Source organism: Molossus molossus, unplaced genomic scaffold, assembly GCF_014108415.1.
Source record: "Molossus molossus isolate mMolMol1 unplaced genomic scaffold, mMolMol1.p scaffold_m16_p_11, whole genome shotgun sequence".
NCBI lineage: Eukaryota > Metazoa > Chordata > Mammalia > Chiroptera > Molossidae > Molossus > Molossus molossus.
In genome coordinates, this window is record NW_023425346.1 from 81,453,236 (window position 1) to 81,478,255 (window position 25,020).

General features: G+C 40.3%; 1 protein-coding gene across 1 annotated transcript in view; it reads left to right on the top strand.

Annotated features, from left to right (window-relative positions):
- Positions 1-25,020, top strand: part of ADAM23 (ADAM metallopeptidase domain 23) — a 161,658-nt gene that overhangs the window by 67,829 nt on the left and 68,809 nt on the right. The window contains exon 4 of the mRNA XM_036254350.1: positions 17,422-17,485. Within this exon, the coding sequence (XP_036110243.1) occupies positions 17,422-17,485 (64 nt within the window). The remainder of the gene's footprint in view (positions 1-17,421; positions 17,486-25,020) is intronic.

Consider the following 25,020-nt stretch of genomic DNA (forward strand, 5'->3'; position numbering starts at 1 on the left):
GTCTGTAACCCTCCTCCCCTCAATGGGGTGAGGAGGGCGTGGAAATCATTGCAGAGCCTCCTTTGAGCTCCGTGGTGAGCCTCCAATGTCACCTTCCACCTTCACCTCCTTCACGTCCCTCGGAAAGGCCCTCTGACTTGGTCCTGGTTCTGGGGAGACAGGTGTTGGTTCAGATTTCCCAGTATTTAGCGTCGTAGTTTTTAATAGTTTGATATTAGGACCATTTCTTTTCATTGAGAATGTGTAGTCGTTTATTTTTACTGATCTTTTTAAAATCCTCCTGTTGTTATTTATGGGGAGTTTACCATCTGCATAAAGAATGTGAACATGGAAAAAAATCAGTGGGAGTCAAAGATGCAAAGTGAGAGGGAGGAAACATTTTCATTCATTGGAAATATTTTGACCACTACACATTATTTCTCTTAGGTATGTGATAGTGGCAGTGCCATGGACTTATTGAAGGGATGACTTGGTAATAATGAGGGTCTAGTAACTAAGAACTTCCACTGCGTTGTCTAGTACTAGGTAAAGATGACAGATTTGGGGTGTTTAGAGTGTTCTTTCTGTGACACCTATGGTGAAATCCAGGCAGCTCTGGAGAATTATGCAGTGTCTGACATCCAGGTAAAAGAGCTAAAGAGAACTGATATCCACATGCTTGTTATCTGAGGTTATGGGAGAAAAAATTAGAATTTTTCCGGGGCTGCCATTTTGTTTTGAAAGCAGTTACTTGCCGTGGCAGTGCTTTCTATGAGGTTCATGTACCCCTGCTCCACCCGCGTTCTTCACTGTTTTAATATAATTCCACGGAAGGCCAGTGTGTGGAAGGATTTTGTTTGCCTCACCCCTTTAGTCTTTTCTTTCTTTCTTTAGCTCTGTAGTTTGAGAGTTAAATATTTTGGTAATAAAGTCACGTGTAGTTCAAATCCTGTCAGGTCTAATACATTGTGTTACATTTCTGTACTTTTCATACTTTGGTATCTCCCAAGAACTTGTCCCTTTCTAAGTTTTACTCTCTAAATAGGCATGGACCCCTACATGGATACTGTGGTCTAAAAATGGCCTAATAAGCCGCTATTTTTAGGGAAGGAGAAAGTTCTTTGCCTTTTGTTCTCCCTGTGCTGTCACCGCCCACACACCCTCTAGCGCCCCCCCTCCGGCTCAGCAGTGGTAGCTTTCCAAGCTGGGTGCCTTTTCCTCCGTCCGTTTCTGGCTCAGTTCAGCTGGAAAATTTTAATGTCAGAATTGTACTGGGCTCTTCTGTTTCTATTACTGATAGATATTTTGGATTCCTTTTCCACTATTTATTACAATTGTGAAGTATACACCCAAAGGAGTGCAAACACACTTTTACATTTTAAGAAAGACTAATAAAACGGACATTCATATGTACCCACCATTTAGGGTGAGAAATCGGGCATTACTACTGACTTAGGAGCTCTCTATGTGGCCTCCACAAACTCATTTCCTCCACTTCCATCCCAACCCAGGTAACCTCACCCAAAACCTTGTGCAGGAGATTGAGGATTAAAAAACAAACAAACAAACAAACAAACAAACAAACAAACAAACAGCAAAAAGCCAGAAAGCAAAATGGTAATAACACATAGTAGAATTTTCAGAAGAAAATAAAGATGTGGAAGCGTGTTTATTCTCTGCATTCTAGAGAAGAAAAATTTGTTTAGGATTATTAGGAGAATTAACAGTTCTTAAGAGGGTTCAGCTGTTCATGCTGTCTTACTGAAATTAGAATTATGGTAAAATGAAAGGTTCAGGGTAGATAATGAAAATAATCAGTGCACGGTCATCCAACATGCCCTTGCCTGATGGCATAAGGAACAATTAGACATTTCCTATTTCGTCTGCCATTTTGAGAGCACACAGTTTCTCTTTGCCTCACTGACTCCTGGTCCTTGAGGATATAGACTAGCAGCATTTCCATGTTTTACTGTTTGTTATAGGTAGTTCATTAAGAAATTACACACACACACACACACACACACACACACAGACACTCTTCATAAAGTTCTAGATAGGTGTTGACATTGTAATGAGAACTGCCCTTTGGGCATTCTTACTATGACATCTGCTCTCAACCTTCATTTTTCTTTCAGCCATACATTCCCACTGTTCACCAGCCGATTCCTTGGGATTGGCTTTGACTTCACAGATAACTGTCTATGAGATAGAGACAGAAAGTAGTCCAAGTCTCAAAGCTTTCCTCCTGTCTCAGGCCCCACCTTACTTAACTCGGGGCTAAGCTCTGCTAGGAGGACCCTCCGCATCCTGTGGAGTCCTTGGACTAGATAGAGTGTGACGTGCCCTCTTGTCTTGTCTTTTGTTTCTTCTGAGTTTCCTGGATTGCTGACTCATCATCACCAATGTTTTATTAGAATGCTCCCTCCGTGTAGGCAACAATAGCAAGAAGTGTGGATACAACATAGTACCTGTCCTTTCCATGGGATAGTAGTTTGAAGAGTCTCATTTTCTTACCTGAGGTTCACCTGCTGGTATGATATCTGGCCTCCATGTGCATTTGAACTTCTGATTATTCTCTTGACCTAGAGTTTTTACTTTACCAGACAACTAGAGTCTGGATTTTTCTCTGAATGCAGTCCACTCCATTTTCTACCCTTGTTTGAAGAGACTAACCTTGGTGTGGTTTTCTTAGATATGAATTAATTCACATATGAAGGATCTTGCTCCTTCTCCATCATCTCCAGTCCTACTCACTAATGATCCTGGAACTTACTAATGATATTCATTGAATTTGCCACTGTGGATCACATATAGTTGTTAGACTTTCCACCAGGGTTCTAAAATTGCCTGGTTTTAAGATTAAACTAAAAATAGTTTCCCTGAAAAGACCTAAATAGATTCATTTCTCCTTTTTTTCTGTGTCAGTCTCCCTGGGATTTGGCTGCTTCGAGAATCTTACAAGAGTTTTTGCTTTGGACCAAACACTGAGAGGCATTTTGATGGTGAATAAATAAGATTGTCTACATGGACCTAAAATTTTAAGATAATTTAATGAAAGTTGTCTGGCTGGAGGAAAAGCCCATTTATAGAAATTGTCTTGAAACTCTGATTTATATATCTGCTTTTTCCTACCACTACTGATTTGATTTTACTACTGGCACATTATATACATTAAAATAGAAGGAAAGTGTCTGCTTATAAATTATTTTAAATGACTTTAAAAAAAAATTGATTTTAGACAGAGAGGAAGGGAGAGGGAGAGAGAGATAGAAACATTGATGAGAGAGAACATCGATTGGTCACCTCCTGCATGCCCCTCACTGGGCCCACAACTTGGGCATGTGCTCTCACCAGGAATCAAACCAGCGACCTCTTGGTGCACAAGTCGACGCTCAACCACTAGCCACATCGGCTGGGCTTAAATGACTTTTAAGATACATTTAGAAAACCAAGTGCAAATACTTAATGATCTGAGTAGCTTTTTTTTTAAAAAAAAATATTTCTTCTTTATTGATTTCAGAGACAGAGGAAGGGAGAGGGAGAAAGAGATAGAAGCATCGATGAGAGAGAACATCGACGGGCTGCCTCTTGCATGCCCCCCACTGGGAATTGGGCCCATAACCTGGGCATGGGCCCTGATAGGGAATTGAACCTGCAACCTCTTGGTGCATGGGTTGACTATCATTCACTGAGCCACATTGGCTGGGCCTGAGTAGCTCTTAAAAGATGAATATTCACTTGTTATATTACACAAAATGTCCAGATTGTATAACTAGACTGGAATAGATTAAATTGATCACTTGTAATCACTATTTTATACATGTTTTCCAAAGTGACATCACATCTCATGAAATTTGCTTATCATAACTACTTATCATAAATACTTATTTTTCTGTTATCCTTGTTTTTTAGTATCTTTATGATAAAGCATGTTAGTATGACTTTAAATTTTTGATTTATTTTTATTTACAATCAAGTTACCATTTTGTAATTGTGTTGTCTGATTTTCAACACATCACTTAAGTAGGTTGGTATTAACACAAATGTAGTTTTAGCAGACCTTGATCATTCTCAGATTAGTTTCTCCGAAAGTTTTTTGTTCATTATTAATCTAATGTGTCAAAAGAGTTTATAATTTGACACCTTAGAAATTGAAGTGTTTTTTGTTTGAGGTACAGAGAAATACACAGAATTAGAAAAAAATTATAAAGCAGCTCTTTACAGTACGCAGGAAGCACAAGTGGAACTGTTCTTTCAGCACCGTTCTGGAAGGGTTGACCTGAAGTCCCTGTGTATCGGCCTAGTGTGCGGGGAGTTGATTATTCGATAAAGCATGCAGCAAATTGATGAGCTGTGCGCATACACAGTCCCAGCTTCCAGTTTAGCACAAGTATATTTTTTAGGGTAGGACATGGTTGCAGTCATACAGCCACTATTTTAGAGTTGGAAGTTTCTTTAGAGATCCTATAATCTAACATTCTTATTAGAAAGAAAGCTTGCTCCACAACATTAAGGACATCTCCAAATTCTCAGAGACAATTGGCATCAGAAAAAGGCTAGGAATTGGTTCTCTTGATTCCTGTTTACCCATTTATTCATTAGTTTATGTTAATTCATTTGACAAACAAATAGCTCTGGGTGCCTGTTTAGTTCAGGTGTTCTTCCATGACTGAGGCGATCACAGTGAGCAAAACGAAAAAAACCCACTCAGTGCTCTGATAAACTGCACTGAATCTGAAAATGCACGCTAGTTGGAAGAAATTCCTTTTCTAGAGAAGCTACAAATGAATGGTAATTTTTCCAATAAATTCTATAATGAATTTCTGTAATAAATTCTGTAATAAATTTCAGAAGTCTGTTATTGTGTTATTATTTTGAAGTGGTACATAATTTGGAAGAATGAAAAATTCTCTTTGTTTGGAGAAATTAGTTGGCCTTTAGGCAAATTATGACTTAAAAAAATAATCAAAGGCTCAGTGAATAATGTGCTCAGAAGGTAATTTTTAAAAATAGGTGCTATTTTGTATGATGATCATTTTGTGCTTGCTTGAAACCATTAAAAAGTTCTTTTTCTTCCTCCTCCTCTTCTTTTTTTTTTTTTTTTTTTTTTTTTTTGCTGTGTTGTGCTCTATCTGCGATATTGGTTTGCTAGCATGCATATGCTTCTAATTGCTACATTGGGATAATTTCTTAAACATATTAATATTTAGGAAGGACTGTGGTTATCATCTCTAAACGTCCCTGTGTTATGTGTATGAAGGAGACCATAACTGCACACTGTTGTTTTTGCTTAGTACAGAGAAATCTAGGGTGACAACTTCAAACGCCTCTTTCTTAGGGCTGTGCAAGCTTGTCTTTAGTCTGTCTGGTGGGACTTGCTCTGTAGAGGATTTGGGTCTCGTTCAGCCAGCAGATACCATGCATGCTCAGATTGTGGCAGCACAAGAGAAATAAAGGGTTAGACGCTCAGGTAGGATAAAAATAGAGGAAACGAGCACATAAAGGACAGTTGTGTATTTTATAAAAATCATATGCTGTTAAAACAGCCTAAAATTGCAAAGTTCACACTAGCATTTGCATAACATGTTTTAGGAAAAACATCTCTAATTTACAATACAAATATTTAAAGAGATAGAAACATTGACCCTCGTCTGCTTCATCGCTTTTCTCCCATTCAGTCTTCAGCCATTAATCGAATGAGTGAAGAAGTTAAAGCTACAGGTTTTTACATGTGGAAAGGCCTTTTCTTCCCGTCTTTGCTGGTCTCTTGCCATTGTCTCCTGCTGCTAACATTAATTACTTTGTGGATGGCTCTAACTGACCCATTAAATGAACCTTGTTCCTGTTCAGCCCTTCCCAGGCCCTAAAGTCTGCCCTTTCTGAGGACATAAATGCACTTGCTCTCAGCTCTTATAAAGGGGGAGCTGTGTTTGGCCTTCCAAGTTCTGAGTCCTAACCTTAGAGTGCCCCTCGCTTTTAAAGATCCAACTCTGTGCTTAATTAAAGCGTGTACTGTCTGGCCCCAATCTGCCTCTTTAACACCATCCCTCTGTGACTGACGGCCTGGCCACACTGGACTTTAGCCGCTCCTTGAATATGGCTCTCAACCTTGTCCTGCCTCATGTGTTTGCACACGCTGGTCCTTGCCTATACAATCTGTTCTTTCCTGTCCACGTTTTGCCATGAACTTGTCCTGGCCCTTTTCTTTTGGAAAAGTTCCTGATCATTTTAGTGGAAATCAATTTCCCTTTGGAGCAGCTTGATACTGTGTTAGGATATTAGGGTATATGCTGCCTTGTCTTATTTTAATGATGAGATTATAATCACCTTGAGGCTAACAGTTATTTCTTGTTTTTCTTCCTGCCCTCACCCCAACCTTCTTCAGGTGTTCAGGGAATGTTGGTTGCATTGAGTTCAGGGGGCAGAGGCCTCCAGGCCTGGCCACTGCTCCCTGTGTGGTTGGTGGTATTGCCAATGTCTGGGGCTCATTTCCTTTCCTCGACCTGAAATTAGTCACTAATTAATTTCCTTCCTGGAAGACCTATGTTTCTCCTTTAAAAAGCTTAATTTGGTCTAGCCGGTGTGGCTCAGTGGTTGAGCATCGACCCATGCACCAGGAGGTCACCGGTTCGATTCCCGGGCAGGGCACATGCCCAGGTTGTGGGCCTGATCCCCAGTGGGGGACATGCAGGAGGCGGCCATCGATGTTCTCGCTCATTAATGTTTCTATCACATTCTCCCTCTCCCTTTCTCTCTCTGTAAAATCAATAAAGGAAACAATTTTTTTTTTAAAGTATAATTTCTATTGTAGTTTCTTATTTTAATAGGTGACATATATTCATTGTAAACACTTTAGAAATTACGGGTCAACAAAAGAAAATAAACACCACTGAAAGTTTTACAGGAGGCAGTCGCCCACTATGCTATTCCTGTGCACATCTGCACAGGTGTGTTTGTGTACGTGAACATACACATATAAACACATTTTCTTTTTTATCCTCACCCAAGGACACTTTTGCATTTATCTTCATACAGAGTGGGAAGGAGAGAGGGAGGAAGAGAGTGAAAGACATCAATGTGAGAGAGACATATAGATCGGCTGCCACCCACACAACCCCATGGGGACAGGGACAAACTGCAACCGAGGTACGCGCCCCTACCGGGAACTGAACCTGGGACTCTCTGGTCCTCGGGCCGACGCTCTAACCACTGAGCCAAACCGACCAGGGCTGTAAACACATTTTTAAGTTACCAAACACCATAATCTTTTCTTATTTGTTTTTTTTCATTGAGTGATGATGTGAACATCTTGCCCATCTTTCTGAGTGTCTGTAAAAATATAAACTACTTGCATCTTCATCATTTGCAGAGAGTAGTGGTGTTTGCGCCCAGTATTTATTCTTGTCTAATCATTTCCTCAGGAAACCTTTGTAAGTAGCACTTATAAGATTATAAAAACTTATGGATTTAAAGCGTGAACATGCTTTCCGGGCTTTTGATGGCTATTGCTAAATGCCCTCTAGAAAGGCATATTAATTCACACTCCCAACAGTGTGTGGAGTGCCACTTTTTCTCTGTTCTCGTCGGCTCTGGCTACTATCATTCATTTTTATTTTCTAAACTGATGGGGGAAAGTGGTCCCTTGTGGCTATTTTAACTTATAGGTCTTTTATTACGAATACAATGGGAGATTTGTATATGATTGATCACCATTAGTATTCTCGTTTTCTTTTTTCTGTGAATTGTATTTGGTACATTAAATTTTGTGAATCGCCTGTCCATGTTCTTTGCCTACTTTTTGTTGGGTTGTTTGTTTTTACTTGTTTTCGGCTCCTTATGTTAAAGATAACAACCCTTTGTTTTTCATATATTTTGTAAATGTTTTTTCTGTCTTGAAATTTTGTTTATGGTATTTTTATAACTTATGAACATTTAAGACATTTTTATAGTTATCTTTTTCTATTAATAATTTCTAGGTTTAATGTCATGCTTAAACGGTGTCTCCTTAACATTCAGCTCTCTTTTTACAGTAAATTTATGGCTTTACTTTTAAACATACCTTCCTTTAATGAGCATATTAAACGTTTGATGTAAGGTTTGATGTAGGGATATAATGTTCCCAAAATGTTTAGTCAACTTGTTCCAAACATATTTATTCTTTCTTTCTTCTCCTCTACCAATTAAAAATGCCATCATTGATGATTTGTTGATAGCGGCCATTCTGACAGGTGTGAGGTAATACCTCATCGTTGTTTTGATTTGCATCTCTCTGATGTTTAGTGATGTTGAGCATTTCTTCATATGTCTCTTGGCCATTTGTATGTCCTTTTTGGAGAGGTGTCTATTTAGGTCCTCTACCCATTTTTTAATTGGGTTCTTTGTCTTCCTTTTGTTGAGTTGTATGAGCATTCTATATATTTTTTAAATTAACGCCTTATCTGATGCATTATTGGCGATTATGGTCTCCCATATAGTGGGATCCCTTTCTGTTTTGATGGTTGTTTCTTTTGCTGTGCAACAACAAGTGTTGGCGAGGGTGTGGAGAAAAGGGGACTCTAGTACACTGCTAGTCTGCACAGTCTGCAGACTGGTGCAGCCACTGTGGAAAACATTATGGTGTTACCTCAAAAAGTTAAAAATTGAACTTCCATTTGACCCAGTGATCCCACTTCTAGGAATATACCCTGAGAAACCTGAAACACCAATCAGAAAGAATATATGTACCCCTCTGTTCATAGCAGCACTATTTATAATAGCTAAGATCTGGAATCAACCCAAGTGTCCATCAGTAGATGAGTGGATTAAAAAGCTGTGGTACATGTACACAATGGAATACTATGCAGCTGTAAGAAAGGAAGATCTCTTATCCTTTGAGATGGCATGGAAGGACCTGGAGAGTATTATGCTAAGTGAAACAAGCCAAGCAGAGAAAGACAAATATCACATGATCTCACTTATTTTTGGAATATAATGAACTAAACAAACTGCTGAACAAAATTAACTCAGAGACATAGAGGTGGGGTACAGGCTGACAAGCCTCAGAGGAGGGCGGTTTGTGGGGGAAGAGATAAACCACAGAACTTACATGCATTATGCATGACCAATGAACATAGACAACAAAGCTGGGGATGGGGTGGGGGGAAAGGGGAGGAGGGTATCAATGGGGGAAAAATGAGAAACATCTGTAACAAAAACAAATTAATAAATAAAAAATAAAAATGCCATCATTTTCATATTGTATAGTTTTGATGTGAACTTGAATTTGTTCTCAACTTTCTGTTCTTCCATTTGGGCTGTCTGTGTCCTCAGACCCTGCCCTCTGTCTTGTGGTTACTATAGCAGTATGTAAGATCCTGCCATTATTGTTCTTTTAAAACAGTTTAAGTCGTCATAAACATTGGTTCTTTAAGATGAGCTTGAGAATAATTGTGTCGAGTTAAAAACTTTTTGAGATTTTGTTTGGGATTACATTAAACTTATAGAATGCGTGTGTAGAACAGATAAACAAGTGTGCAGTTTTTCTATATATTAAAAATGAAAGAAGTAGGGAGTTCTAGGATGTGGTAAGAACTGGACTTAGAGGAGCATCATTTCTCTAGATGAGGTTATCAGAAGGCCAGGTTGATAATAATGAATCCATATCCATTCCCTACAACTTCATCATGTGTGTGATGCTTGGTTTAATAATTGAATAACTAAATATTGGGCAGATCAGAACATAAGCTAGACTAGCTCTATTTGACAAATTATCATATTCATTATTTGAAAATTATGCATCAAAGTGTTTCAGTTATGTGTAACTGTGTTCAACAGGCATGCCATCTTTAACTGGATGCAGTTTTCTTTGGGTTTAAAATTTTTGTTGTTGCATGACATATGTGAGAGTAACTACAATTCTATTATAGAGGAAGTTCAAAATTACTGGTATACTTGCATAAATACTGGCAGTCATATGGTCTGGTTTAAAAGTTGGAGAGGAGAAATAAAACATCTTTCGTTTTTATTTAACTAAAAATGCTTCTATTTTTATTTAACTAAAAGTGCCAACTTCTCAAAAGGGAATTGTTAATTGGCAATTCTTATTGGCTTTTCAAGCCAGCTTGAGTCAGGGTGCTCAGCTTTTTAAAAAAATGTTTTTTATTGTTTTTTTAATTACTTTTTAGAGAGAGAGGAAGGGAGAGGGAGAAATAGAAACATTGATGAGAGAGAATAGCATCAACAGTGATCAGCTGCCTCCTGCACGCCCTCTACTGGAGAAAGAACCTGCAACCCAGGCATGTGCCCTGACTGGTAATCAAACCAGTGACCTCCTGGTGCATAGGTTGACGCCCAACAACTGAACCACACCAGCAGGGCTGGGTGCTCAGCTTTATTTATTTATTTATTTAATTTTTTAAAAATGTTTTTTATTTTATTTTTTCTTTATTGTTGAATATATTACAGATGTTCCTCATTTTTTCCCCGATGACCCCCTCCTCCCCACTCCCGTCCCCCTCCTGCCTTTTCCCACATTGTTGTCTGTGTCCATTGGTTATGCATATATAAATATAAGTTCTTTGGTTTATTTCTTCCCCCCCCCCAACCCTCTTCCCTTTGAGGTTTGTCAGTCTAGCAACCAATTTGTACTTCTTGATCCCTTCAACTTTTTCACCCATTCCCCCAACCCCTCTCCCATCTGGCAACCAACAAAATGTTCTCTGTATCTATGAGAATGTTTCTGTTCTGCCTGTTCATTTTGTTTGCAAATTCAATTGTCAATAGATATGTATTCATTGCCATTTTGTTTGTTCATATATTTTATCTTTTTCTTCAAAAAGACCCTTCAACATTTCATGTAATAACGGTTTGGTGATGATGAACTTCTTTAACTTTTTCTTGTCTGGGAAACTTTTTATCTGGCCATCGATTCTAAATGACAGCTTTGCAGGATAGAGCAATCTTGGTTGTAAGTTCTTGGTTTTCATCACTCTGAATATTTCTTGCCACTCCCTTCTGGCCTGCAAAGTTTCTTTTGAGAAATCAGCTGACAGTCTTATGGAAATTCTCTTGTAGGAAACTAACTGCTTTTCTCTTGCTGCTTTTAAGATTCTCTCTTTGTCTTGAACCTTTTGCATTTTGATGATGATGTGTCTTGGTGAGGACCTCTTGGGGTTCATCTTGTTTGGGATTCTCTGTGCTTCCTGGACTTGTATGTCTGTTTCCTTCACCAAGTTAGGAAAGTTTTCTGCCATTATTGTTTCAAATAGGTTTTTGATTTCTTGTTTCTCTCTTCTCCTTCTGGCACCCCCAAGATGCAAATGTTGGCACGCTTGAAGTTGTCCCAGAGGTTACTTACAGTGTCCTCATTTTTTGGATTCTTTTTCTTTTTGCTATTTTGATTGGGTGTTTTTTGCTTCTTTATATTCCAAATTAATGGTTTGCTTCTTGGCTTTACCTACTCTACTATTGAATCTGTATAAATTATTCTCTATTTCAGTTAGTGCCTCCTTCATTTCTGACTGTGCATCCTTCCTTTCTGACTGGTCCTTTCTTATGCTCTTGAGGCCCTCACTAAGTTCACTGAGGTTCTCACTAAATTCATTGAACATCCTTATAAGCAGTATTTTGAACTCAGCATCTGTTAGGTTGCTTATCTCCATTTTGCTTAGTTCTTTTCCTGGGGTTTTGTTCTGTTCTTTCATTTGGGACCTGTTTCTTTGTCTCCTCATTTTGGCTGTCTCCCTGTGTCTTACTTAACGAGAGATATGGGGCTAGCTGAGACCAGATGCTGCTTGTTTGAAAGGATTTAGGAAAACTTCATGCAGGATCCAAGACAGGCCAATGCTATGGTAAAGCAACTGGCAACAGCTTGGGTGGGCCTGAAAGTTGGGCGGGGCGGGGCCTCAGGGAATCACCAGGGCGGGGCTCCCAGTGTGAGCCAGGTTGCTGGAGTCCCAGATATGGCGGCTGTCTGCCGCCCCAGGGAACGGCTCACCAAAGGAACAAAGGCCTCTGACAGCACATTTGTCCCTGAGAAAGACCCCGCTCCAGCCCTTGCTCCAGTGCCAAACAGCTCAGTTCTTCCCTGTGTGTCTCTGGTGCCCCTCGAGCTGCCTCCCCTCCAAACTTAGAGGGAGAGAGTCCCATAAGTTCGTGCGCGGGCCCTTTAAGGAGCTGCCTGGGGCTCCAGCTGCCTCAGCTTCCCTGAGCCTCAGTTCCCGCTGGTTTTTCCAGGAAGAAGTGATGGGGATTCTCTTCCTGGCACTGGAACCCTGAGCGGGGTGCCTGGTGTGGGACGGGGACCCCTCAGTCCTCAGGGAGGACCTTCCCAGCCAAGGTGTCCTCCTGATTTTTATCCGCCACACGTGGGTGTGGGAGCAGCCCGTCTGCCTCCGCCCTCCTACCAGTCTGAATGTTGCTGCTGCTTTAATGTCGTAGTTGTAGGACTTCCATTCAGCTTGATTTCAGGCAGTTTTGAATGATGGTTGTTCTGTAGTTTAGTTGTAACTTTGATGTGGTTGTGGGAGGACGCGATACCGTGTTTACCTACCGGCCATCTTGACCGAAAGTCGGGTGCTCAGCTTTGATATCACCTCAAGTTTATCCCTTATATCCCTCCTAACTTCCCCTCCCACTAGTCATTTGCCGCCTGCCTGTATTTCCTGTTTTTATCATACCAGAGTGTTCTTAAGTATATTACGGTGCATGAGACACAGGAGTGCCCACACATTAAAATTTCCATTGCAACCTCTTCTGTGGTTTAGAAACTCATTAAATTCTCATTGTGACCCTTAGAGATCTTTACACCCCTCCATCCTGCCTGTGCTGGGAGTGTTCTTCCCCTGCAGCCCTGTTCCTGTGAAACTGCCCCGGTTCCCCAGCCCTTGCCTATCGTGCCATCTGTGTGACCTAATGCAAAGCCTCAATTCAATCTATAATGACTTGCATCCACTTAACATAGTTCTACACTCTTCCATCCCTACTTCTCCATGCCTACAATATTTTTTAAAAATATGTTTTTATTGATTTTTTTAGAGAGAGAGAGGAAGGGAGAGAGATAGAAACATCAGTGAGAGAGAAACCTCTATCAGCTGCGTCCTGCATGCCCCCTACCGGGGATGGAGCCCACAACCCAGGCATGTGCCCTGACCAGGACTAATTGAACAGGGACCTCTCAGTCCATGGGAGGACGCTCAGTTCACTGAGCCATATCGGGTGGGCCCATGCCTACAATATTTAAACATAGCTTAAAAGTCCTCCTGTATTGTTTATACTCAAGGTATATATATTTTTTAGTTGAAACAGCTTTTGGTATAAAAGTGTTTTTAGGTGGGATGAGTAACCTTTTCTTAAAACTTGAGAAAAGTGATTGAGACAGCATTGTACTTTTAAGCCTATTGTTTTCAAAAAGGAAAGCAATGTAAAGGCAGAGGGTTATCGCAAGATTACAGGCTTACACTGTGTCTGCCTTCATTACATCTTATAGTAAGTTTTGGATAAATTAAAAACAGTTATGTTAATAAAAGGAAAAAAGAGAAGCCGTAAAGAGAGAGCGGGCATGGTGCTTCACTGTATAGTGCTGTTATGCTTGAAGCTCCACGAAGCTGAGAATGTCCACAGTGACCGGCATTTGTTGTCATGAAATGAATGAACGTGAGACCTGGTGGGGAAGGTGGCGGCAGACTTCTTGGGTGAATCTGTTACGGATCATTTGGGATGATCAGGGTTCCCTGTATTGAGAAGTTAAATACAGTCGAACAAAAGATAATCGGATGAGTGAATTATGAAAATGGATATTAGTGGTGCTTCTTTTCTTCTGTACATCACTTTTCACTTTTTGGTCACATAAATATTGACTTCTGTTCCCATTCCAGTTTGAACACATATGGCACTAATTTATGTGTTTTACCAAGGAGAATTGGATTAGGACATTTGCCACTGTTTACTTAGGAACAAAGGCATTGAGTAGCAAGGAGCAGGGCTGGTCCAGACCTGACATGTCCAGGGTGCTCCAGTGATCATGGATTCACAGCTTCTGAGTGTCCATAACGACTCCTCTCCCACATCCACCTCTTTGTGGTATGTGCTGAGAGAGAACCCAGAACCCAAGGTGCCTGCTCAAGGTTGTCTTAAAACAGTGGCCATGTAAAACAGTCACAGAGCCCCAAAACGAAGACATACATACTGCTTGCCTAGTAGCGTCTCTAGGGTATTTTTCACCCACAGACTCACCTGACCTTCCATGTAGAACTTGATGTGTGTACCTTAAATTGGACCTGTATGTAGGAACCATGTGTCTCATTTCCCCAGGAAACTCCTTCCTGATTTATGTCTCTAGTCCTAGCATAGTTATTAATATACCTCCTTTTCCTCCCAGAAATGTCCTGATTTGGATAAATTATAGGACCATCCAGTTGTTAAGCCTTGGTGCTTGCTACTCTTCTTCTAGATTTTCCTTAGCTCTGCTGGTGAAGAAAAGCCCACCCTATTGACCTTTGGGTCCCTTTGGAAGGGCTTCTTCTGCCCTCAGCAGTCCACTCAATGTCCTCATCAGGGATCTAGCCCGAGGGCTCAACATTTTCATTTCAGAGCTGGGTGTTCTAGAGACTGGTAGTTCAGCTATGTTTTACAGGCAGGTGAATGTTTTTTCACTCATGTGGAACAGATGGTTCACCTGGGGCCCAGTGTGTGTCTCTCCTAGGAGTGTTCCTGTAGCCCCAGGCCCTGTTCTCTATGCAATCTCATTCTGAACAACATGCTCCATTATCCCACCAGAGCCTCGCAGGACAAGGTTACCGAAAAGAAAGCATATGGCTCTTTCTTTAAAGTAAGGGATTCAAGTTATTTTCCAAAACTCTAGAAGTCCTTCTCCCTTCATGGTGTAGGCCTGGCATCTAGTAGATGTTGGTAGATGTTTGCTCACCCAGCAATGTTGATTAGGTTACTGTGCGCCAGGCGTCATGCAAGTGCTCGAGATGCGATGAGTGGAACCGTTTTAAGGGAGAGATTGCTGTGGTCAGCCGGGGGGGAAAGGATGGAGCAAGGGGGTGTGGCTGTTATAGGAGGTGGGAAAGTGGAGTAAGGAGGAGATGGGGAGCACAGGGTGTTACTGTGTGTCTATTAGTGGCTGTCACAGGCTCCAAGAAAAGGAGCTATTTTTCTTCTTTAGTATTCCCAGATGCAGTGGATATTAGAAATAAATATGTACATTGGGGGTGGGAGCGAGGTCCTTTAAAAAGGAGAAGATAATTAAAGTGACCTTTATCAATCTGGCAATTAATGTTTAGAATGCTATCTGCCTTTGTAATTACAAGCAATAGTAGCAGTCTAAAATTACTTTTATTGGCAACTCCCAGACATGCTTCAGTGATTGTATGGTTGAGAATAGGGCAAGTACCGAGTGACCTGTAGGGAGAGGCAGGTAGGGTGCAGTGTGATGGAAGCATTCCTCAGAGAAACGTTACTATCGCCAGCCCTGTGTGTTCACAGTGCTGCTAGCTGGTTTCATTAACTGGACATGAAAGAAGTTTCTGCACCCTGTCAGGTGTTCCCAAATTTAAAGTCGATAATTCTTGTTATTTTAACTACTATTTAGGTTTTTTAAATGGAATGAATAGGTGCCATAATTTAGTCTCGAATGTAGAATCGTCTACAGATACACATTGGATTAGTGATTTCGTTAGAAAAACCTGTCCAAGGCACAGGCATGCGCTTTAATTCTATTCTGAAGGTTGCCCTTGAGCTCATACAGGAGGCCATGCTGACATGCCCGGGTGACTCCCAGGTCCTCTGCCCACTGGCCCTGCGCCTCCTCCAGCCTCCTTATCTGCTCATTTGAAATATTCTTTATTTATGTATTTACTTTTTAATCTTCACCCGAGGATATTTTTCTATTTATTTTCAGATAAAGTGGGAAGTGGGGGAGAGAGAGGGAGAGGAAGAGAGAGAGAAACATCAACGTGAGAGGGACACATCGACCTGTTGCCTCCCATATGACCCCAACCAGGGCCGGGGACGAACTGCAACCGAGGTACATCCCCTTGACCAGAGTCGAACCCTTGACTCATTGGTCTGTGCGCTGACACTCTAACTGCTGGGCCAAACCAGCCAGGGCTCATTCGCTCATTTCAGAACTGCCTCAGGTGCAGGCCTCAAAATGATGCCAAATCATTGAGTCTTCCCATATGTCGGTTAAAAAAGTAGCATCCAGAGTTCCTGAGGAGAAAACCTACAATTAGGTAGAATTACAGAAAACAGACCATCAGAGCAGGAAAGGACCTGCTCCAGCTCTTCCTTTTGTAGAAGAGGAAATGGAGGACTAAATTTAGGCCACACATCTGGCTCATAGTAGAACCTACTGTTGTCCTTCAGTTACCCTGCGGATTACAGTCCTCAGAGCAGGGCCTCGGGCACGGTAAGTGTTCAGTAAATGTGAGTTGTCACTTGTTATTATTTCTAGTGGCAGAGTTCAAACGAGACTCTACATGCTCTAAAACAGTCCGGCGTTCTTCCAGATGCTCATGTTTTCTCTGTCCCACGTTGTATGGGGAGAAATGTGCTTGAAGAAGCTGAGTTAGAATCAAGAGTGACAACCTCAGCGCCATTCCTGAGCACGGGCTCAGTGCTGAGTTCTGGGCTAAGCACTGTGTCTGCGTTTTCCATGTAATCCTCACCGTGTTCTGTGAAATTCACACTCTTTCTCCTGCCCGTTTGACTCACGGAACAGCCGACTTAGGTAACTTGTCCACGGTCACCCACTGTTCAGGGGCTGAGTTAGGCTTGAAATCCTACTTGGTCTGACTTCAAATCTATGTATTTAACTGTCATTTTATTTCAGGAGTTGGCAAAATATGGCCCTTGTGCCGAATTCCCCAGCTCAGAATGTTTTTTACATTTTTAAATAACTGAACAAAGATAAAGAAGAATATTTTATGATGTGTGATAATTATGTGGAACGCACATGTCAGTGGTCACAGATGCACTTTATGGGAACACAGCAGTGCTCTTTGGTTTACATGCTGCCTGTGGCTGTGATGTAATGGCAGAGTTGAATAGTGGGGTTAGGGACCATGTGGCCAGGGAAGCCTGCCACCTGGCCTTTATTCTGTTCTCAGTGATCATGTTTTGTGAGATTCTAATTATTCACAGCACTACAGTGGGATTTCATAGGGCCTGTCTCCTGTTCCTTGCCTTTTTTGTTTGTTCTATATTAATTGACATGTCAATCAAATGATGAATAGTGTGTATAAAAGAAGTTTACCCTTAAATTATCTGTCTCTTGTGTTTTGAACAGAGTGAGGAATGATCTGTTGCTGGGTAACACTGATACTTGATGATGACCTTCTTTGTGACTGTAGCTACCTGTCTGTGTACATGCCCCTCACATCCATTTATTGAGCTGATTATTTTTAAACCTCTAAGTATCTTAGATGCAGAAATCACTCTATTTTCTTTCCTTTGTAGTGGTTTGCTGTCTTCTGATTATGTGGAGATTCACTATGAGAATGGGAAACCCCAATACTCTAAGGTACGGTTAGCAGCATATGGAAATCCTATAGTATAAATATACTTACTCATAGAACTGTTCAATGCACACTGCCTTGTTTTGATGTCTATCTCAATAAAATCGCCTGTTCTCTTATACAATGATACAAAAAAATTATAGTTAAAAAGTTTAAATGCATTTAAGAGAAATTGATTAGAACTTACAGATGTTTAAGCTAACAGTAGAGATTTTGTGTGTTTATCCCAGTAAAGAAACATTTCTTGTTTTGGTTTTACATACAGTATCTTATGTAAGTGAACAGTAGAAAGAGCTATACAGTTCCATATCAACATCCTAAATTAGTAGATGACCAAGCTATGGTCATAGAAACTAAATGATAAGGATGGGTTGTTAGAAAGAGTGTTTAATCTGAGTGACGAAAGTGCCCAAGAAGGGCAGAGGACAGGTAGGGGAACGATTCTTTGAGGTGGATATTATTATTTCTGTTGTGCAAAGGAAGAAATGAAGGCAGAGAGAGGACAAATAAACCTACCAGCAAGTATTTTAATATACAGGTAATTGGGTACTGATTTCCTTCAATTGGAAGTTAACTTTTGTTCTCTTCATGGAGGATCAAAGGAGCAAGTGGGTTTAGGTTAAAACGAGAAGGAGGTTATCGGTATGTAAGGAACACAGTGATCTCTACCACTCAAGGTGAAAGTCCTTGGATTGGCTACATCCAGACCCAGATCTGCAGCAAATCCACACCAGATATCAAGGTCATGGAGGAGGACCCAGAGGGAAACAAACCAAACTGGGGGAAATTATTAGATTCTTTTTCTTTTGTTTTAAATATGTTTTTATTGATTTTTTTTTAGAGAGAGAGGAAGAGAGTGAGATATAGAAACATTGATGGCTGCCTCCTGCATGCCCCTTACTGGAGATCAAGCCCCAAACCCAGGCATGTGCCCTGACCAGGAGTAAAACCAGGACCTCTCAGTCCATGGGACACTGCTCAATCCATAGAGCCACTCCGGCTGGGCTGGATTCTCTTTTTCTAAATTGCTAAAGAGTATCAGCAGAAAAGTGGACCTTTCATGTGTGGGTTTGCTGGGTCGTGCAGCACAGAGAACTACGTTTGCCAGTCCAGTAGCGTCCCAGCAATATCTAATTTTAAATACTGCCCAGGGGTATATGACATTGCTCAGGATTTATAACTGTTCAGTTAATAGTGGACATATTTGTAATTTGATGTGCATTCTAAACCTTTGGATTTTTCGGCCATAGATTAAGAACTTCCATATATATTATTTTTACCAGTCTGTCAAATTTTGCCTTAAGCTGCATCTGGGGGGTGTTTGAATCTCCCTAAAAGTTATGCTGTGGAAGTGAGCAGAAATGCTAAATCAAGCAAAGTAATGATGCTTCCTGGCACTTGTACAGCCATAGCTTCTGTCCCTGTGCTGGTGCTGGGAGCACTGCAGATGCTGAGTCATGAGTGAGGAGTAGAGGAGATTGCATGAGAACTTTATAGACTCAGCAAATGAGCCACCTTTGCAGGCTGCAGTAACCTGATCCAAACTTCTCACTCAGAACTTTATAGATATATACTTTAGAAGCAGAATTGCTAATTGGCCTCCAGAGGTCATTTGAGGTCCCCAAAGGAGGCCTTATCGTTAATAAGACAAGCCAGATTTTGTGTTAGTTGAAACTAAAATTTAAAACAAATAGTAGTTCAACTCTGGCAAAAATAAGTGTTCATTGCAGTTTGTGTTCATTGCTATTCTCTTATTTATGACCCATTTTCTCCAAACATCTCATATACCCAAACTTGCTTCATGTATAGTGAATTAATGGTAACAATCTGTTTTTTATGTGTCTGTGTCTATATAATCCCTCACCGCCCCCCCCCCCCAAAACTGAGAAGTTATGGTGCATGCTATCTTGTAGTAGGATTTTTAACCTAACAATATACTAAACATTTTAGCATAGTTTAAATACTCTTTAAACTTCTGTTTTTCAAAATAATAATGTTATTTTCTATAATTTTTTTAAATAAAAATCCCATACTAATAGATATTTAGGTTGTTTCTAATCTTTCACTATATAGATTACTCTAAAGAATGGCTTTCTGGATACATTTGAACATATCTTTGATAATTGCTTAAGGATTAATTCTAGTAATGGGATTTTCTGGGTCAAAATTGGCAGATTATTTGAAGGCTTTTGTTACATATTAAGTTTTTCTTTCTGAAAATTTGTGTAAGTTCACATTTCCACTATTACATACATATTTTTAAAAACTTTAAAAAAATTCACAATGCATTTTATGTTGTTTAAGAAAGTCTTTGCACAGAGTACTGGAAATTAACATATTAGAGTAGCTAGATTAAATAAACCTGTTTCGTGCAAACTTTCTTCCAAAGATCTCAGACCATTTAGACAAAAGTATATACACACAACGCACACAAACATGCACACACATAGACTATTATTCACATGACTAAAGAGAAACAGATTCACTAATAGCCTGTTTGGCTTTGAAGTTAAATATAAATGTGGACATTTAAAATATTCTGGGAATTAGTTTCAAACAAAGTGATGACTCCACACTTTAAAGAAGCTTGTCTAGGCTTTCCCACTTCATTACCACATATCGCCTACCTAGTTCCCACTTCTAGCTAAGAAGAGGCTCAAGTTTTAGGCTTTTACTTTTACTGGATTAAAGTGGATTAAAAGGGCCTTTTTCCTTGTGAAGCAAATATAGGAACCGGAGAGGTCAACCACGTAGGTAGCATAGACTGAGTGCCAGGTGATCTGTAAGCACATAGGGAAGACTTTTGTTCTGCACTCAACAGAGAAACAGCTTTTGTTGTAGTTTCTAGCACAATGCTTTGCACACAGTATACAATAAAACAACTTTGTGGATTTGTTGAGCGACTTTGTTGATGAACCTATTAAAAATAAGTTAACTTTTCATGTTTCAGTTCTTATAAAAGAATTAGGTATCAATATGACAATATAAAAGAACTTTTCGAATGTAACATATTTCTATTAAACCCTTTTAGGTAAACCATTAACTTTAAGTGCTTGCTAATACTTTGGTTTCTCTTCTTATAAAAAGAACTACCACCTAGTCAGAAGTATAAGATTGAAAAGATAGATGCAGTGCTTCCATCCCTACTTCCCTCTACCTTTTTGGGTAGGAAAAATGTCCTTTTCTAGCTCTATTTTCTCTCCCTGGTTTCTTCCTGTTCCCTTGCTCACTCTTGCCCAGGGGCGGAAGAGCGAGGTAACTGGTGGGAAGGGGTTGGGGTGTGTGTGTAGTCCCTTCCTCTTTCTTTTTTAGACCCACCTCCCTGTAGGAAGAGCATGCACTCTCTACTTTTCCACGCTCTTAGTTATACAGTGGCAGCCTTGTGTGTGTTGTATGGGGGTGGGGGTGGGAAGGGTTTGTTGCCCATGTTGTCTGTGCCTGGGTGGGTAAGCCTGGCTAACTCGGGTGCAGCATTAGAAGTTCTATTGAATTGTCTGCTGATTCTCTCCTTTAGTATAGTGCTATAAAAAATGAAGGTGATATATATTTTTGTATCTCTGTTTCAGTCCTGTGTCACTCTCTTATTTGGTTCTAAACTTATTTGGGTCCCACTTAACATCCTCTAGGGTGGCTATAATAAAAAAGATGGACAGTAACAAGTATGGCAAGAACGTGGAGAACTGGAACCCTCATACACTGCTGGTAGGAATGTAAAATGGTGGAGTTGCTTTGGATAACAGTTTACCAGTTCCTCAAAATATTAAGCATAGGGTTACCTTATGACCCAATAATTCTAAACTTAGTTATATATCCAGGTGAATTGAAAACCTATATCTAAGCATAAACTTGTACATGGATGTATATAGCAGCATTATTTATAATAGCAGAAGATTGGAACAACCCAAATGTTTATCAGTTGACCAGTAAATAAACTAAATGGGCTGTTTTCACACAAAGAAATATTATACAGCCATAAAAAAAGAATGAAGTACTGATGCATGCTACACCATGGATCAACCTTGTAGACATTATGCTAAGTTAAAGAGGCCAGTCACAGAGGACTACATATTATGTGGTTGCATTTATTTGACATGTCCAGAATAGGCTAATTCATAAAGACCAAAAGTAGATTAGTAATTGCCAGGGGCTTGGGTGGGGGTGGGGGTGCAAAGGAGAACTGAGGAATGACTGCTATTATATAATTTCCTTGTGAGGTGATGAAAATATTTTGGAATTAGATAGTGGTGATGGTTTCATAACTCTGAATATACTGAAAACTACGGAATTGTACTCTTTAAAAGAGGGAATTTTATGCTTTGTCAATTATATCTCAAAGGACAAAAAACCCTTAGTTGGGGAATGGGGATTTATTTACCTACCTTCTCAAAAACCATGAATCCTCTGCTCCTTTAAGATTGGTCCTGCCACTTGGCTTCATGAATAAGCCATTCTTATTCATGTATTAAGTAGCATTGATTTTTGTTGTTGTTGTTTTTTTGTTACAGATGTTTCTCATTTTCCCCCCATTGACACCCTCCTCCCCTTTTCCACCACTCCATCCACAACTTGTCTATGTTCATTGGGCATGCTTATATGCAAGTAAGTTCTGTAGTTTATCTCTTCTCCCCTCAACCGCCCCTTCCCTGAGGCTTGTCAGTTTGTACCCCACCTCTATATCTCTGGGTTAATTTTGTTCAGCAGTTTGTTTAGTTCATTATATTCCACAAATAAGTGAGATCATGTGATATTTGTCTTTCTCTGCTTGGCTTGTTTCACTTAGCATAATACTCTCCAGGTCCTTCCATGCCATCTCAAAGGATAAGAGATCTTTCTTTCTTACAGCTGCATAGTATTCCATTGTGTACATGTACCACAGCTTTTTAATCCACTCATCTACTGATGGACACTTGGGTTGATTCCAGATCTTAGCTATTATAAATAGTGCTGCTATGAACAGAGGGGTACATATATTCTTTCTGATTGGTGTTTCAGGTTTCTCAGGGTATATTCCTAGAAGTGGGATCACTGGGTCAAATGGCAGTTCAATTTTTAACTTTTTGAGGAAACATCATATTGTTTTCATAGTGGCTGCACCACTCTGCATTCCCACCAGCAGTGTACTAGAGTCCCCTTTTCTCCACACCCTCCCCAGCACTTGTTTGATGTTTTGTTGATGGCGGCCATTCTGACAGGTGTGAGGTGATACCTCATTGTTGTTTTAATTTGCATCTCTCTGATGATTAGTGATGTTGAGCATTTCTTCATATGTCTCTTGGCCATTTGTATGTCCTATTTGGAGAGGTGTCTATTTAGGTCCTCTGCCCATTTTTTAATTGGATTCTTTGTCTTCCTTTTGTTGAGATGTATGAGTATTCTATATATTTTGGAAATTAATCCCTTATCTGATGCATCATTGGCGATTACAGTTGCCCATATAGTGGGATCCCTTTCCATTTTGATGGTCATTTCTTTTGCTGTGCAGAAGCTTTGTAGTTCGATGTAGTCCCATGTGTTCATTTTTTCCTTTGTTTCTCTTTCCTTAGGTGTTGTAAGGTAGTATTGATTTCACTTACTATGATCTAGTCACTGTTCTAGGTGCTGGGTATCCGTCAGTGAACCAAATAGATAAAAATCCCTGCCTTTGTCCTTTTCTTTAACAGTATAATCACATCACCTTCCTACAGTGTTTTTGTGTGCTTTCCTTATCAAATCATCACTGTGACTCAGCTTAAGCTCCCTTCTTCCCTGAAGACTTCTTGGTAGGATTGTTGTCAGAGGGAATGGACCTCGGTGGGCTTGGCTTGTGGCTGGGAATTCTAAAAATCCCCATGAAATCAAGAAAGCAGACAGCCCCAGCAACTCACAAAGCCATTTTAAGTTTGAATAGTATAATTTTGTGTGAGCTATTAAAAATTCATATAGCCAAATTGTTCTGATACTTGAACATTCCCTGCTATTCAGTGTAGTGAAGGTAAATGATTAAACTTGTGTTGGGGGTCACAAGGTCTCTGATTCCCTAAAATATTATTTTCATTTTCTTATTATAGATAACTTTTTCTCTTTTGCTACCAGTCCACTGATATATTAAATAGGACGGATGCACCCTGCTGATTGATAAGTTTGAGCTATTTAAAGATATGCATATAGAATAGTGGATATTTTATTATAGGATCTGGAATATTAAAATACACACATTTGCGAGCTAAGGCCTATGTGGTTTCTTTTCAAATGTTTATCCACATTTTGGGAATCGATTGAAAAATATCAGTGCTTAGTCACCATTAATGGGCAAGTCTAAGAGAGTTTCTTAAGCAGTGAAACAGGGATTAGAACTGGGTGATAGAACTTTACTGAGCAGATGAGATAATTAAACAGACAGAAAGGTGGGGCAATTTTAAAATAAATTAAGCCGATAGGTTCTATTTCCAACGGGTTCTAGTTTCCAGTAGGTTGTATTTAAAGTGAGTAGACAGGGCTGAGGTGCGGGGGATTGGGAGGAGGGTGTCAATGGGGGAAAAAGGAGAAACATCTGTAACAAAAATAAATTAATAAAAAAAAATAAAGTGAAAAAACACCCTTTTCTAACTAGGAAATAAATAAAATAAAGTGAGTAGAATAAAAAAATTATTTCATTTGATGCCAGGGAACCAAATCCTTTCCCCCTCTGCATTGTTTTCACTCGGCTCGCACAGTTGTTACTCCAGCCACTTCTGATTAAGAAGTGTTTAACAGGATGCGCATGGCTTCAGTGTTTCATTCTTTGCAGGAGTGGCCTGGTGTTTGCGGTGGGCTTCTTAGCTGGGCAGCCTTGAGGGGCCAGTTGCCATTATCTGAGCATCGTCTGGCTGTGGAGCGTGTAGCTGAGGGAAAGGGGTAGGTTGAGAAAGTTTGGAGCGTGCTCACCAGGATTTTTAAGTTCCTTTGACTAGCCAATAACTTTCACTTATCAGATGTTCCATTTTGTTCAAATTAATTAACTGACAATTTTGAACCCCAAAATGCTCCTGGGGCCCATACAGTTGTGTGTCATGCTCTGATGGAGCCCCTTTGAATCCTCCGGCCTGCGGTTTGTCTAGTCACAGATCTGTGTCCCACTCATCGGTGGCGGTCTCGAACCCACCGACCAGCGCTCTTGAACTGTCTGAGGCCTTCCTGACTGCAGAAACACGAATTTGAGAGGCTGAAGAGACGGGATTCAGTTTGGCTTTTGCTGTCATTAGCAGAACCCTTTAACACTGTCTCTCTATCTGTACTTGGACGTAGTAGTTACTGTGAAATAGAGAGTGTTCAGATGGCTAGTCCTTGTGTGGAAGGCACCCCCGGAGCGGACGCCCAGTGTCACTGTCAACAAAGCTCTCCAGACGTGGCCTCTGCCCTGGCTGCTGCCCCTGTTCCCCAAGAGGGAAAGCTTCTCTTCACTAGGGATGTATTTAATACAACACTCCTCAACATGTTCCTTTGCAGTGGTATTTACAAAATGCTGCATAGATCCAGAGAGTTGCCAAATAGTACTTTTCTGGCAATGCTTTCTTTAAAACTT